The sequence below is a fragment of the Pectinophora gossypiella genome, chromosome 8 (assembly GCF_024362695.1).
Source record: "Pectinophora gossypiella chromosome 8, ilPecGoss1.1, whole genome shotgun sequence".
In the NCBI taxonomy this organism is placed as follows: domain Eukaryota; kingdom Metazoa; phylum Arthropoda; class Insecta; order Lepidoptera; family Gelechiidae; genus Pectinophora; species Pectinophora gossypiella.
The window spans coordinates 8,522,651-8,539,457 of NC_065411.1; the positions used below are offsets into that span (position 1 = coordinate 8,522,651).

At 37.7% G+C, this 16,807-nt stretch overlaps 4 protein-coding genes across 4 annotated transcripts; 2 read left to right on the forward strand and 2 right to left on the reverse strand.

Annotated features, from left to right (window-relative positions):
- Positions 1–1,315: 1,315 nt before the first annotated feature.
- LOC126368741 (triadin-like) lies at positions 1,316–11,468 on the forward strand. Its single transcript, XM_050012881.1, has 15 exons — positions 1,316–1,390; positions 3,507–3,596; positions 4,319–4,405; positions 4,789–4,872; positions 5,418–5,495; positions 5,620–5,679; positions 6,289–6,357; positions 7,920–8,024; positions 8,626–8,721; positions 8,969–9,070; positions 9,185–9,310; positions 10,190–10,297; positions 10,654–10,746; positions 11,090–11,206; positions 11,304–11,468. Exons 6-15 carry the CDS (start codon positions 5,640–5,642, stop codon positions 11,345–11,347), a joined length of 900 nt encoding a protein of 299 aa, XP_049868838.1. The 5' UTR covers positions 1,316–1,390; positions 3,507–3,596; positions 4,319–4,405; positions 4,789–4,872; positions 5,418–5,495; positions 5,620–5,639; the 3' UTR covers positions 11,348–11,468.
- On the reverse strand, positions 11,357–12,667 carry LOC126368727 (26S proteasome non-ATPase regulatory subunit 4). The gene has a single exon (XM_050012862.1). It carries the CDS (start codon positions 12,565–12,567, stop codon positions 11,470–11,472), a length of 1,098 nt encoding a protein of 365 aa, XP_049868819.1. The 5' UTR covers positions 12,568–12,667; the 3' UTR covers positions 11,357–11,469.
- Positions 12,668–13,071: 404 nt separating this feature from the next.
- Positions 13,072–14,831, forward strand: LOC126368764 (putative ATP synthase subunit f, mitochondrial). Its single transcript, XM_050012911.1, has 4 exons — positions 13,072–13,247; positions 13,328–13,426; positions 14,103–14,219; positions 14,693–14,831. The coding sequence occupies exons 1-4, from the start codon at positions 13,169–13,171 to the stop codon at positions 14,719–14,721; spliced, it is 324 nt and encodes a 107-aa protein (XP_049868868.1). The 5' UTR covers positions 13,072–13,168; the 3' UTR covers positions 14,722–14,831.
- Positions 14,832–15,485: 654 nt separating this feature from the next.
- LOC126368754 (mesencephalic astrocyte-derived neurotrophic factor homolog) lies at positions 15,486–16,635 on the reverse strand. The gene is made up of 2 exons (XM_050012901.1): positions 15,951–16,635; positions 15,486–15,660 (listed from the first exon to the last, which is right to left on the reverse strand). The coding sequence occupies exon 1, from the start codon at positions 16,485–16,487 to the stop codon at positions 15,966–15,968; it is 522 nt and encodes a 173-aa protein (XP_049868858.1). The 5' UTR covers positions 16,488–16,635; the 3' UTR covers positions 15,486–15,660; positions 15,951–15,965.
- Positions 16,636–16,807: the final 172 nt, after the last annotated feature.

Sequence of the window (16,807 nt, forward strand, 5' to 3'; positions counted from 1 at the left end):
ACAAACACTTTCGCTTCCTCCACTCTCATCAAAAGACTTCATGCATGTTCAACGGTTTGACGCTTTTATGTTCTTGCTATAAAGATACCGAATTTTTCAGGGACAGGAAGTAGCGGTCGCTCCACTCCGAAGGTATCTCCTGAGCGATCACGAGCATCAGATATGAATACACGTGCGTATACTTACTTGTATCTCTTTTTGAAGGTGTTAAGGTGGGTTTCCATCGAAGTGGTAGTGAGGTGTGAAATCAACCAACCAGAGTTACGTTGAGCTGGTGGATTTCTGCACATCTTCTTTCATCTCCGCTTTGGCTAATACCAATTAGGTTATCGAAAACGTTCCTAATAATTAGTACCTATTATTAGGATGAACCCTTGTTCCTGTTTATTTAGTGCCCAAGTCATTATTTAAAGTTAGAAACTAACTTTGTTGGATACAAGAAGACCACTTAGGTATTTGATACTCCAATAAAAGAAGGTTCAAAGCGTCCTAGGGGTTTATCAGCAAATCTTGCAGTGAGTTTCTAAAAGCTCATTCCTGAGATGTTATCTGATTCTGATCCTAGCTATTTCTAAAACAATATAATTTGAAGATATTTCTTTTTAGTTTTCTTCCTCTTAAACTCGATTTATATTGGCCAAGGCGTCATGTCAACGAGATCGTTGTCTTCGTACGAGACGGCACGAGAAGAGCAGCTTGACGACGATGACGACAGACTATCTCTATCTCTGTCTTATATATACGGTAATTGTTCGTTCGTCTCGTTCGGTCCCGTTGACGTGATGTGTAAATCAACCTTTGTCTTGTGAGTCGATTGTCCTTAGGAGTCGGAACGCACAGCGGTCGGTCTACGCCGAAGCTGCGGGCGCGCAGCGACTTCAGTGCAGAGCAACCGCGGTCGGTTGATTTTGGTCCACGTAAGTTTTTCACGATACTTTACGCCAGTATACCTTGTTCTATGGTGGACACTTTAAGATGCAAACTAATTATTGGACTAGGATATAGAATAAACAATAATACAACGCATAGAAGGGACACCGTGCCGTGTGTCCGTAATACACGCCCTATCTATGGAGTAATGAAGGCGATTACTCCACCGACAAGAGCGCAGCTCTTAAATAAAGAGAGAGAAGGGACATTCTCCGCCCCGCACCGATACGCGCTTAGAGCGAGCTTGATTTACCCAACAGCTCTAAAAATAGTGTTGTCCTCAACATAGGTATCCTTAGTGCAAGAAAGAATTTTGAAATTAAGTATGAAGCCTACCAGAATCTACTCAATTTATGTGTAGGATCAATAACTGGAAGCAGTGGAAGGTGTACACCGAAGTCGAAGGCACCGAGTGAGATTACTCCAGATTCCCGTCCACGATTTGATTGCAGTTCACGACGTAAGTTTCCAACTAGTCAAATCACTTACTTTTACTAAACGTCAAAACACGAAATTACTATGGAATTTGCATTATAAAAAGCACACTGTGACGTCATAGAAAAACGTATTAAAATGTCGGACTTATTATTACGTTTTTCGTGGCTAAAATTCATAAAAAACTTAAATAGAAAATCAAATCAAATCAAAAATCATTTATTTTAGACTTGATGGTCCATATTAGGGGAAGGCTGGGCAAAGTGAATACCCCGGGCAAAGCGAATACTCCCCACTACTCCTAAAATATTAGATGTTAATTCAACACACCACTACTATTACGTCGGGCCATCTTGGTTTAATACGCGGCAAACATCGAACCGAGGGGCCGCGTCGTGTCCCGTCCGCGGAGTGGAGATTTGTGTTTTCGTAAATAAAAGATTGATTTTACGCGGTAAGTACATTGATTAATTCTCCTATATTACTAGTTCTTGATTCTTAGGAATGTCTTAATTCAGTAGCATACCAAAATAGGTTTTTATGGTATATTTAACAGAAAGTCAGAATTATTCGTTTTTGCATGAAATGTGTTAACCTCAAAATTTACCTAGTGGGGCAAAGTGAGTAGGGCAAAGTGGATACCATATCCACTGATGACGTATTATCTAAAAAGGTCTTTTACTTGTTTCAGATGATCAATAAATATAAAAAAAACTGTTTTCATCGAAGATTAGGAAAATATATATAAAAGAAGACGGTAAACTAATTGAAAATTGGATTCGATGTGACATTTGTCAACAATGGTGTCACGAAAATTGTTCTGCTTTTGATGGCACTTAAGGGTATACCTGTGACAATTGCCAATCTTAATTTTATAATTTTATGGTCAATAAAAGTTATCGTTTCAGTTTATCAAAGTTATTTCTATATTTTCAGAGACTGATTATGGGTATTCACTTTGCCCAAGTGCTGTATCCGCTTTACCCGGGGTACCGGGCAAAGCGAATACAATCGTACTTTTTTTTATTTTAACTGCAGTTGATTATTGTTTAAATATTCTTGGTTACTGATGTTGGTATTTGTAAGAGCAATAAATAAAGACTAATTTGTGATAATTATTTTGTTTTTGTATTGTAAACCTTTTCTGCTATAACCTTAAATACCTTAAGGTATCCACTATGCCCGGCCTTCCCCTACATTAATTAATTACACACTTAAAAAATAAATAAAAATAAAATTTAATTAAAATCAAAATTAAAACCAAAATTAAAATACAATAAAATTAAAATTACAAAATTACTAGTAGCTTTTGTTTGTCAGTAAATGCATCATACAACAATGGCGCATGTACTGACAGTCAAACCTACCCGCAAACACGCTCAGGACGCTGTTGGTGCTGGCCCGCACCCTGCGCACCAGTGATGAAAAAAGAAAATGTTTTTCGTTCGTTAGTTTTAGGCCTGTCTTTATTTAGTACTTAATAATAATTTCATAATTTATCTTGAACCTAGTACATGACCTAATTAACCTACTACTCCTATGAATCTAGTCTAAAAGAGCTAATGAAAGCGGGAGTATTCCGTGGCGGGAAATGTGACTTTGCACTAAAACGTTTCTGGTCGAGATTTCTGTGATCATAATCTTACTAGACAGATCTGGATCGGCTCAGTTCAACGATTACTCCATGATAAACCTCTATAAACATTGCGCCTTCGAAACACTTTCGATACCTCTGTATGAATTAAGCTTTGAGTCCAGCAAGTCGTTTGTACACAATTTGGAATTTCTTGGCATTCCTAGATACCTATCTATCTACTTATGATAATAATAATTGTGTAATAACAATTTTAACTCAATCGTCTATATTACCTAAGTAGTAAGTATACATTGTTTGAGGTTTACGCGGTTATTGTCATATAATACCGGGTTCTTACCGCGATTATCAGGGATATGAGACTCCCGATATTTCAACACTGTTGCAAGTGCCAGCCATGATGGCGGGACGACTGATGAAATTGGAGTGGAGTAGGTAGGTCCATAAGTAGTAACAATGATCAGGCTTAGCTGTGAAGTAGGTAAGTACATTCTAAGTTTCTCTTCTCTAATTTTCTAATAAATAACGCACTTACATTTTGGTTCAGTGGTTGCGAACAGCGGACGGTCCACGCCTAAACCTCGGATTCGCAACGACTTGACTCCAGAACGAACCAGGAATTTGGACAATAGTACACGTGAGTAACTAATTATATGCACTTACTTATCAATTTTATTCTACTACTATTCAATCGAATTCTAGATAACTAATTTTATAATTAAAAAGGAAATATACTTGTAGATATTAGCCAGTAAGAGCCGTGGTAGCCTAATTGATAGAACGGTTGCCTGTCACTTTGACGTCCCAGGTTCGAATCCAGCACAGCCCTAAACCAATGATTGTCGAATTTGTCTTCCAATTCATATTCGGATCATAAATGATTACCACGCGCTCAGCGGTGAAGGAAAAACACCGTGAGGAATCCCACATTCCCGAGAAATGCATTTTCCGAAATATGCGACCTTTGTATTGATCAGGTTTTCCCTTACGGGTTGGAAGGTCAGACAGGCAGTCGATTCTGTATAAAACCGGACCTGTCAAATCTTCAGGTTAGGTAAGCGGATCCTGTGAAAAACGGGATAATGCTAGGGGGATGATGATGACTTGTAGGTATTAAGTTCCTGCTTGTAATATTGGTACCTTATCCCTTTGCTATAAGATTATGCTTAACCCTTGCTACCGCAGTTATACGATTAAGTACAATAAATATAATTAACTATATCAACAGCACCGTCTTCCGTTACAGAAACAACATTCTACATAAGAAATAAAATCAATCTCAATGTGAAGCCTATACCTATCGTTTTTCATAAAATTAAACCTTATGCCCTGTGGCACTAAGCACACGTATGTTTGCAGCTCGCACGTTAAGCTTAACGTCCAACAAGAGCAAAGATACCGACCGCAGCAGAGAATCTGCTGAAAACAACGTTTATATTGTCGATAGTAAGTTTTAAATTCCGTTGACATTACAAAAATTCCCCGCGGTTGCATGGCATGTTTTATGGAATCCCTTAGTTCCTGCCCTGTAACGCTCTCGGTATCGCCGCTGTTGTGATCATACATAAATACTTAAACTCTCACCCGTGATTCCTAATGGGGTAGACGTGGATATGGCCACAAAAGTAAGCAGACAATTTGCAGCCATTTTTGTGACGAAATCCTAAGATGCTTGCTGCTGATGCTACGATAAACTGTTCCTGACGAATTTTCGATAATCCAGAAACCTGTTTAGCATTGTAAAATTCCAGTCAATATTGTTTTTTTTTTACAGTTTTCTCATCGGGACCCGGCTGATGCGAGCTTATTTTTTGTTTTTATTTTTTTAGCTCGTTCGAAAACGTTGAACACAGCTAGTCGACCGAATAGTGTTCCGGCAGTGCCACAAGCCAGAAGGGGCCCTCACGTTACCAGTAAGAATAATATATATAAGTATTACTTACAAGAATAATGCCCTCGGTGGTCCAGTGATTGAGCGTTGGGCTCACGATCCTGAGGTCCTGGGTTCGATTCCCGGTGGGGACATATCAAAAAAATTACTTGGTGGTGCCTAGTTTGGTTAGAACATTACAGGCTGATCACCTGATTGTCCGAAAGTAAGATGATCCGTGCTTCGGAAGGCAGTGTAATGTTCGGGAGGTAATGTTTTCTCTATAATTACAATGTTGACCCTGGTGAAGCAATCAGCCCGGCACATGTTGTCCAAGACGCTGGTGAGCTTGCTCTTGAGGTAGGCGCTGCCGGTGTCGCCGCCCTGGCTGCCGTCCTCCAAGTCGTCCTCCTCCACTGGCTGCACGAACTGAGCGGTTACGTACAACAGGCGGGATATGGAATGAAACGGTGCTTCACTACTGGGTGGTAGAGAAACCAAATAACCAACTTTAAAACCCCTACAAATTTAGAATAACTTAAGTAAGAAAACAGCCAAATAAATTACATTTTTTTAAAACGTTTTCAGACTCCGGACAAGTGAAGCCTGTCAGCCAACGACTTCCACCGCCAATTAGAAAACCTGAAGCCAAACCAATACCCGGACGTAAGTAGCACAACTCGATGCAAACTATGTTTTAGGTATAGAATTCAAAGTTAACCATAATATCTTTATTTTAAAAGTTGCAATGTACGTATGTAATAACAAGATATTTTTCATTATTTTTCAGGACCCCAATCGAATGAAAAAATGGCCTTTAATCGTTCCAAGTCTCCGATAGTGAGAAAAGGTTTGTTTTTGTATCAGATTATTTCGTGCTAGTTGTACTAAGCAGACAGATAAAGCCAAAGTACTTACATTATTCATCCAGAGAGGGGGGGGGGGGAGGATTTCTGTATGAATGAAAAAGAAAAGTTAAACGTCTCTGTTAACTTGTAACCCTAGACCTAACTGCATATAAAGTGATAAACACATAGGTACCTACATAAACGAATGCCCGTAATCTGTACGAGTTGATGGATGTTAAAAGAACACCAGTTTTGTAAATTAAATATTGAACTGTGAGCCGATTTTGTAAGAAATATGGATATCGCCTATATATAGAATAAGGGCTCACGTCGTCAGTAATTTAGCCACAACACGACCTACCACGTTAGTCTATCAGAAAACTTGGCGAGATATGGGTACTTAGTTCATCTAGCGATGGATGTACTTCTGGCTACCCCAATCAGGATATATCCAGGCGTGAGCTGACGTTGAAGGGGTTGTGCCTATTACGATTTACCCGCGGCAATAACAGCTGAACGCGTCTACCATGTTTTTTCCTTACTCGTGCAGATAGGTCATGTCGGTATGTACCTTGATAACTGACAAATAATGTACTGACGTTTTTCACCAGTGGGCGCACTTGTTGAGAACTCTCGGTGTTATAGCTCAGTGGGCGGCGATACGAGCAAGTCCAAAATACGTGAGTATGGTTTGGAAATTTCAGTCATTAGATAGTTAATAGTTAACAAAATACTTTTTTGAGCACAATGGATACAAGATACAGAGATAAGGACAATAGATACGGAAAGGCACAACAGGCGGCTTTGGGTACAGAAAAATTCATTATTAGGTAGGCCTCGCGACGTTACGTTGTGCCGGCCTCCGTGGTCCAGTAGTTAAACTTTGGGCTCACGATCCAGAGGCTCCGGGTTCGAATCCCGGTGGGGACAATTCACAAAAGTCACTTTGTGAGCCCCGGTTTGGTTAGGACATTGCAGGCTAATCACCCGATTGTACGAAAGTATATGATCCGTGCTTCGGAAAGCACGTTAAGCCGTTGGTCCCGGTTACGACTTACTGATGTAAGTGTGTAGTTGTTACAAGAGTCATGTCAGGGGTATTTGGCGGCTCAATAATAATTCTGACATCAGGGTTGATGAGGTCTCAATGATGAGGTCAATCTTTCTCGCAACCCCCACGATAGAAGATTTAATTAGGTCTTGTCCATCCTGTCAGATGATTTAAGCAGCATCTGTTGTAGGGGCACTAGAATGCCCGATAGACCGATCCTGGAACAAAACGCTCCGCCGCGTTTTCGACACGCAAATTGTGAATTGCTATCCTGATTGTGCCTCTTAGTCCACTTTTGGGTTAAATTGAGAAACCAAGCCTTGTCATGGATTTTGCAAACTTTGGCAATGATATTCCGCCACTGACTGCGGTGTGAGACCTGATTTTAAACATTAGACACATCATTACCCTATTTGGGTACTTACCTATTTCCAGTGTCTTGTTTCCACCGCTCAACCAATAACGTAAGGATGGGTTTTCATAATACCTTTGCTGCTACCTCGATAGAACTTGTTTGCAGCTTATATTTGACCTACTGGGCCGTACATATTGCTACATATAACGATTTTCTTCAGTAATACAGATAACTACAGGGTAGTTATACCCATAGTTAGGAAATTATCGCTGTGGGATTTGTCCATATATCCTAAACATACTAAGCAAAGATTATTGACCTACTTATTTTTAAATTTGAAGAATAACTTTTGAAATATAATAAATATAATGGGTGGATCTTCGAACACCGGAAGTCAATATCAGTACCGTAAACCCAAACATATGCTAATCTTAGTCTTTTTGTAAATGACCAGTTTGAACTTAAGTATGTAGCTAAATTACACAAGTTGTAACTGGATAGGTATTTACAAAAAGACAAAAGAAGCTGTAAGTATTAGGATATTAGCACCTATATAAATAGGTGCCATAAGCGTAAGACCGGGGTTCCTTGGGTGGGCCTATGTTCGGCAGACAATTACTTAGGTTAAGTTCCCGAAGCGATTCCACCTTTCTAACACACGCACCCAACGGCGTTTTCGTTTCAGTAAAACGTAAGATAGATATAGTGATAATAGCTGTTATCCATATGATGATATGGCGGCTAATTCACGTTGTAAGTCGGCTCTGGACGACCATACTAGCACGGCCCAGTGGGTAGCGAGGATAACAATAATCGCAGGTGTTTTGTTTGGACAGCCACGAAACGACCTGACTCTGGCAACAAGACGCGACCAACGATATCTAATGTTTCTAATGTGAAATCGGAAAAGAGTCCTGTGAGATCACCAGCGCCTGTTAAGGGTGAGTGGGGTTTTTACGTCATACAATGAGGGACTTTCCAGGCTACGGTCCTCAAAAACAATATAGATGGCGTTGTACAGATTTCCCTTCTTTTAACCTTCTAATTTAATGGATAACAGACATAAATGATGACCCTTTTTATTACACCCAGGCACAATTACATCTTCCACCCATTATTATTCTGATCAAAATAAAGAAGCAACATAGTTCTAAGTATAGATAATGTAATCCAAACAAATCCAAATGTCAAGCAACAATTATTTTTATAGGTATATGCTTCTGCCATTACATTGTACTTTGGAATAATTATGTACTCGAGTAATGAGAAAATAGGTAATTATCACGTTAAATCTGTACAACGCCATCTATATTGTTTTCGGGGAACGTAGCCTGGAATATCCCTTAGGAGACTATAGATTTGTGGACGCTTTGATGCCTACGACGAGGATAGTTGATATATGTTTGGCTATCACTACAGCACACCTTAAAGCATGTTACGAAACAAAATACTTACGCTTTACATTTATTATACCCCTACCTAAGTAAAAGTTAAAACTAGCCTTGTAATTTTATAGAGGCGTTTTTATGTGAATTATTTCAGGTTTAAAAGGATCTGCTTCAACACAAAATAATAAACTGAATCCATCGAAGAGCAACAACAAAGATACGCACAATAATGCGGAAACTAAATCTGGAGGTAAGGCTTATTATGACTTGGAAAAGTTTGTAGGTACGTCATAAAATATTTTATGCACTGAAAAGCGTGAAATGTGTGGGAACGGAGCGCCCAAAAACCCAAAAATACATAATGTTAATTGATCCGAGTACATAGAACAGCAATCAGTTTTTCGTCCAGTAGAACGGAACAAACTTGTTGTCGTGCGTTCTCTACTAAGCTATTAGATAGTTAGGTAAGTAGTTAATCCAATCCATTTATATTTTAGAGCCTAGTTCGAAGATACGGTTGAGCACGACAAAATCAACAACTAGTACAAATTCATCTGCCAGTCAGAAAGATAAAAAGGAGAAAAATGCAATGAACAAAGGTTGGATGAAATATTTTCAATTAATTAATTATTTATTATATTGATATATAAGTATATAAGTATATTCTTCGTAGGTAAGTAGGTAGATAATCAAAAATTTAATATTTCTCGCAGAAAACAATAGTTCAAGAGCAAATTCTCCAAAAAGGCAGACTCCACCAAAATCTCCACAAGTGGTTAAATATAATTTACGCAAACCAGAACAAAACATACATGATAATCCGGATCGAAGTAAACCAGGTAATGAAAACTAACGGCATGACTTGTTACCAGAGAATGTTCCTAACTTTGAAGCAGACAAAAACCTATTTCGTTTCGAATTTGACTCATCATGCGCTTTGATGTTGGCAAATAGCCATTTGGTTCAGGTTGAGTTGATCGACCGTATGTTTTATCTTCGTAAAGTATTTTTTTTCAATATATTTCGAGGTTAGGTTAAATCTCTTTATTAATCTCTTTAAAAGCCAAGGTTGGCTATAATTTTATAGTTACGAGTTAAGATAATATAAATATTTCGATGCAGTTACAGCAACTCAGGGCTCCGGCGGACGTGGTCCAATTGCTTTGCCGAACTTAGTTGTCATCTTTCAAAGTTGAACATTTTCAGCAGTTTGCCAAAGCCCTAGATAATTTTAGTGAACACCATTCCTCGAGCTGATTGTTATTGTTCCTTAAATCATCTCATTATAGGGATGGTTCTAAATCAGTTATGGACTTTTGCATTCAAACGAAAACCATATTGAATTTGTTCTACGTATTTTACATATCCAATAAGTAGAGGTAATAAAATTAGCTAGTAGGTAGTTTAGAGATTTGGCAGAATGAAATCGAAAATATTATAAAATAGTTACGAATCGGAATTTCTCTTAAGTAATAAAAAGCCATATGTGCTAGAATGTTTTCGTTCTTCTTAACTGCATAACTATCCTTACTTTCGGGAATGTATTCCTACATAACATTCATAAATGGGTAATAATCTAATATTCTCGATTTTATCCTGTGTGAATTTGTGTAAATACGCTAGTTCCTAAGGAGTATCATATGGAAGAAAGATAACTAAAGAAAATGGTTGGGACTGGTGTATATTTTTTATATCTGATCTTGTTTTTTATTTTATAGTGAAACCAAAACGATCTGTGACATTACTAAAAAATACAATACAGGAAAATGCTAAAAGGACGGGATCTGATAAAGTTAGGCCTATACCCCTCTTTAACCGAATAGGTTGTAAGTATTTACATTCTGACCGATTTTTTAAAAATATTTAGAGTTAATTGAAAAAGTAAGAAGAAAACCAAACGCCAATATTTTTGCATCCTGGATGGATGGTCATCTACGAAGATGTGAAATAATATCATAAATATTATGTTGATTATGCAACACACAAATTTAGAAATATTCACACTTCTCCTAAGGTGGTGTATATTTGAACTATAGAGCTATTGTGTCATTTAGTATGTAGTCTTTGTTATAGAGGTAACTTAGTTTTAATAAAGAGGACTCAGAATCCTCCTGGTTTTGAATAAAACTTCACACAGTTCAAGGATATGGAAAAATTGTGAATATGATGCCATTATTTTCAGCTCCAAATCACAACAATCGAGGTTTTAGGCCACAATTAGAGGATATCAAGAGTTCATTCCTTCTATTAAATAAGAAGCAAAATCCAGCCAACGGTAAATTCTCATAATATTTGAGTGATTTACAGTGTGGCATCTGTAAATACCAATTACCTACTTTTATTATGTTTAGTGAAAAAGGGGATGCTCTCTAGTGACTTTTCAAGACAGATAGACTTCGATACCAAAAATGAAACTAAAATGTCACTCAAACATCTCAGTAGACATGACCCCATTTTGAAAGCTGAAGTCGGGTAACTAAATAACTATACTTCATAATGATTACTAGTCTGCCCCTCTCTTATACATATAGCATTGTAAATATGGGCGGGACAAACTAGCAGTCATTCTGATATCTTTAAATTTTAGAAACTTTAGCTAGAATGAACATTTGTTTTAGCAAAACAGAAATTACCAGATGTGACGAAACCAAAACCAATAAGTGAAGAGGAAAGACGGCAAAAATTATTGGAAGTAAAGAAGTCATTCCAAAGCAAAGGGTTTTTCCAAGACTCAAGTAAGTTTAATTAAGGTATAACTATAAATATATGCAAGTAATACATTAGATATGTAACTGAAAATATTGTTTAACAAAGTGAATGGTGTTGTTCCAGAATACGACAAAATAGAAGGGCTCAACTGGATTACATGGAAATAAACGGAGGAATCAAATAAATCATCTGTATATTCATAAATCCCAAGTGGTAGTTACACTGCAGTAGCGTCTAGTGTTTTAAAGTTTACGAGCTTCATGTGTCAATAAAAAAAATGCAAAGATATTTATGACTCTTTTGATCCTGAACCCTTTCCATCCTTCTCCTTTTGATCTTTGTCATCCTTTTCATCCTTATCTTTTTTGATGGTAGACATAGCATTGCGGATAGCTTCACTCTGAGGGTCAACTCCAGGTAAATTTTCAAGGACACTTTGTAGAAAAGCTGGATCATTCATAACTTCAGCATATTCTTCAGACACATCCATGCTTTCTTCAGCAGCTGGTGCATCTTGTTGCATGCTCATCTGCATCGCTAGAGCAATCTGCTCCTCCTCTGACAGTTCCATGGCCTCGCGCCCAAGAGACATGGCTAGAGCACGTTCCATGCTGCTGTTCTGAGTCTCTCCAGCTTTTCCTGTTTCACCTTCAGTATTGGCTTGTTGACGGCGTGACTCCTCTTCCTGGCGCTGTCTCTGCTCTTCCATGGACACGCGCAAAGCCAGAGCAAGTTCCGGATCTTCATTAGGATCGACTCCAAATTCGAATGGTGACAATCCCGAACCTGACGGTCCAGCACCGTCTCCTCCAATCAAGGGGCTAGAAATTAGAGCTTCAGAGAGCACCACACAGCCGCCAGCCGGTACTGACACGAGATGACTGCCTCCAGTTGTATTGTCCTTGCCATTCAGAGTGTTGACGAACGAAGTTAATAAAGGATTATTCTCACCATCTTCACCAAATGAAACAACATCAACATTTACCTTTTCTTTCTTCAATCTCTTCGCTAGTTTCACTAGTTCTTTTTCGTCGGTATTAACAGGAGAGCCCACGAATACCACGATCCTCATCTTGTGGTTCTTCCCTTGACGATGCTTCAGTGCCAAGTGTGCAATTCTGATTCCGGTCAAGAGGTTGATGTCACCGTTGGGTTGGACACGGTGTAGTTTGGATAATATGCGGCCAACATCGCTGGTTAACGTGGCCAAAACTTCTACATTAGCTAAAGTTAGTAATCCAACATTATTCTCCGGGTTTGACCGTGTTTTGGAATGACACACCAGATTCACCGCATCTTGCTGAGCCTGCAGCCTGGTTGGAAGAAAGTCTCCATTTCTCATGTAGTCACTATTATCAACGCAGATCATAGTACTTTCTAAGACCATTTTGTTGGTGTATCTTGCAAATTATTCACGAAAATATCAAAATCACTTCAACAATCACAAAGAGCGATTTTTGCTGTATAATCATAGACTAGATTATTGTTTTTTTTTTTTTTTTTTTTTTGGCATGACGCGGTTTGCGTATTTGCCACCGACAAAACGAGGAAACATTTCATAAAAATAAAAGGAATTTAGTGAAAGATTATTGTTTCTTTTTTATATTTTGTAAGTGACACAGAATAAAAATTACTTGCAATGTTGCCACTATAAAGCTCTTGGCTGACGATACTCGTTTGTTCGACTGTTTTTCAACGTTTTAGACGAAAACAATAATAATATTTTCGATGTGCGATGAGTTACAGATACAAATCGGAGAAAATACCGGTGCCACGCAAAAAGTGCAAAAACTTGGCAAAAATAGATATCGTGTAGCAGAGCTCCCTAAGTCTATAGTCTACGGAATTACCTTTGGTGTGAAGTTAGCTACAGATAAAGAAACGTCTATGAATGAAAAAAAATGTCTATGGTCTGTCGGATTTGACAGTTTTCCCGACCGATCGCCCAGTTCGTTTCTTATAAAATTCGGTAAAAAACACGAATAAACATGGCTTTTGGTGATTATCCGAAGGAATACAATCCTTCTACTCACGGGCCATACGATCCTGCCCGCTACTATGGGAAACGTAAGCTTTTTCTTACTAAATAAAACATTGTCCTTCAGTGTACACCGTTCGATTATGTAATTTTATTTTTTCGTTTTCAGCTGATACTCCTTTCGGCCAAGTTAAAATCAGTGAACTCGGTGCGTGGTTGGCGCGCAGAAACAAGACCCCATCAGCCGTCATGGGCGCATGCAGCCGAGGTATATTATTATTAAATATTTTGACTTTTGGAGGTTATAATTTCAGAAAGATGAAGCTTTCCAAAAATTCTTCTTAAACTTGAAATACTTAACTGATAATACATACATAAACGTGTAACCTCTATAACGAGAACGTCGAATAACTTAGCCTGAAAACAAAGCTATAGCCACTTGGTGTATTATGGTGTCTATAATTGATGCAATGAACAAAATATGTTGAGTAGGGAATTTAATGTTTCTTTAAGCTGTATAAGTCATAGGGGTGTCTGATAGTTAATATGAAGTGTCATGTTAATGTTTTGTGCTAACTTCTATCCAGCTGCTATTTCTTTTTGTATCTTGATGAGTGGTTGAATAATTTACATGGACTACTTTTGTCCCTCAGAAATGTTTACCCTCGTAGAGTAGGTAGTTTTAGAAAGATGAGACATGGGTGGTTGTTGATGAGTGGAGTTTTGTGTCCATTATCCTTTCTACATTATGGTCAAACTAGGTTGAACATCAAGAATTATCAACCTTGATGAGAAACTGTTTTGAGTTCTTAAAATATTTCTTTTTCTAGTAATATGTGCTTAGAAGTCCTCAGCAATATGCCTAACAACAGTGTTTACCTGCAACACTTACCCTTCGGAATAAATTGTTGCATATACCTTTTAAATAAATATGTATCTTTCAGCCTGGTGGAGGTGGCAACACAAGTATGTGCAGCCCAAGCGTGTGGGCATCGCTCCATTCTTCCAGTTGCTGGTCGGTTCCATGACCTTCTTCTACGTCATCAACTATGGCAAACTGAGTAAGTTTAACAATTTTATTGTTACTGATTTTGAATTAAAATCCTATCTAACAATCAAATTCAAGTAAGAAATAAAAATTTGCATACTTTTACATGAATAAACATATATACATTCACATAATTAATGTATGTACATTGTGTGGACTTAGTTATGATGTGAAGACTGAATTAATTCTGAAGAATAAAAGTTTGCTTTACTTGTTAATGTTCAACTTACCTAAAAGATTCCCTCAGTTTTGAGCAAATATTTACATGTTTTTTATTTTGTGTAGCAAAACTGAATTTAACAGTATTCAAAGGAAATCTGTAAAGAGATCTGTATTTTTTTTCTAATGTGTATTGTGTGGTTGTCTTCAATGGATAAGCAATAAGAGGAACTTTGAAAGGATCTTTTTATTTGTTCTTTGTTTTATTTGTATTGTTTTGTTGAACACTGTGGTAACAGTATACTAATTCCAATATTTTATTTTCAGAGCACCACAGGAACTACAAGTACCACTAAAGAGAGAGTCAAACCGCAAGATAGATCACTGTATTTATTATGTCTGGGTCTACATGTGTTTATGTTAGTGCATTAAATCTACTGCAATAAAATTACTAGAGTCAACTGTATATGCCATTTTATTTATTTACCCTACTTGGATGCGAGCTTGGCAACATCATGCACAAACAACGGAAATGAGCTATGATTTCCTACTAGTAAATATACTTGGAACAAGGTTAAAAAATTATTCATCATGGTTAGATACAAAATCATATTTTTAGTTACCTATCTTTCTCTGATTACCTTACTGAACTCCAAATTACTTATGTATGTCTTCTGGGTGTAAACTTTCCCTCGTTGAGCATGATTAACTTGACCTAGTACCTACTATGTAAAATTTATTTATTTATAGCCTTTTTCCAGACATAGAAGTTTCTCTCCATTCTTTTTTGTTACCCACAAATCTGGTCCAGGTCTTAGTGTTTCCAGCCATTGACATTTTTTCATTGACCCACCTTTTAAATTGCCTACCGCTGTTTCTCTTATGGCCTCTAGGGTACCATAGTGTAACAACTTTGCTCCATTTATCTCCTCCTCTAATAGTATGTTAATATATGTCCAGCCCACTTCCATTTTAGCTGTGTCGTTTTGTATGTGACCTCAGCTAATCCTGTTTTTAACTATGTAAAATATTATGTTACCAATAAAGGGGAAAGACCAGTTGTGTAGGATTATGCAGCATAATAAAAAGTTAAGACAATAGTAGTAATAAAACACTGAAACATTGGAAAAAAATATTTACTTAACCATAGAATAATTTATTATTAATGTACATACATCATGCATACATTCACAGACTCGCTGACTCTTCAAATGCAATAGGCTCTTCACTGCCATCACTGGCACTGCACTTGTCTTGTGGGGTTATCACATTTAATGTCCCATCATCAAATTATTCTGTAACAAAGAGTAAAAATGAGTAATGTGAAGTAACACTTGTGTAATTGCAATATGTATGGTGATGATATTTCAGTGTGTTTTTTCTATTAGAATTTAGGTTGGACGCTTAGAAAAGAAAAAAATAATTTTTAGCCATTTATGAGTTTCTATGAATGAAACCAGTAACAAAATTAAACTACCGAATATCTCATTGTTGAACTTTGAGTACCTACCTATGACATGGAAAAATTTGGTACAAAGGACTTGAGTTGATTTATCTAATTACATAGAAAGTAACACTGGCTCACCTAAAAATTTGTCTATTACAAGTCAGATCTGCCCATGTACTTGGGCTTGAGCTCTTCTATTCTCTTAATGAAGTCTGTCTTCTCGATGCAACCTTCACAGTTTTCATCCCAGTCGTTCAGGATCTTCTTGAGGTCGCGCACTTTTAGTTTCTTCAAGTCTACGTTATTCAGGTCAATCTGCTTTTCGAACCTTAAGTCACAGATTTGAGCGTCCTTCTTCTTCAGCTTCTCGCAGATCTTGTCCGAAGGCATCGACCAGCTCAGCGGCTTCGACATCTCACCCAGAATGCCGGTCGCTGACTCCTCTAGACCGCCCAAGTAGTAACAGAACCTATTCTCCTTGTTCTTAGAGCCTTTGCAGAACTTCTTGAACTCAGCTTCGATCAGTTTCGGGTCTTTTTTCACACTATCTGATAACGTGGCCGCGAATTTGTCTAATGTAGCAACACAAACCTCGCATTCGCCTTCTTTGAGCGCGAGGCTTATTTGCAGTATAGCCGCCAACAATGCTAAATGAAACACACTTAATTTATACATTTTGAACAAATTTCTGTTAAGTACCACGTAATGCTATAATTAACTAAAGCGACCACTCGACTTTGTTACAATTTAGAACAAAATTGAAATGAATGATAGAAATATCTCGTCCATTCACGGATGGGATAGGGATACGACAACGTTGACAGTTGTACTTGGCGAACTGTGATTGGAGCACGTCACCGAGTTTTAGATTCTTTACACGCATGTAAAAGTGACTGTGCGAAATATTTAATACATGAATACGACTACAAACTATTATGTTTTACTTTATATTTTATCGATTGGAGATTATTAGAATACCATATTCAGCGTTAGTG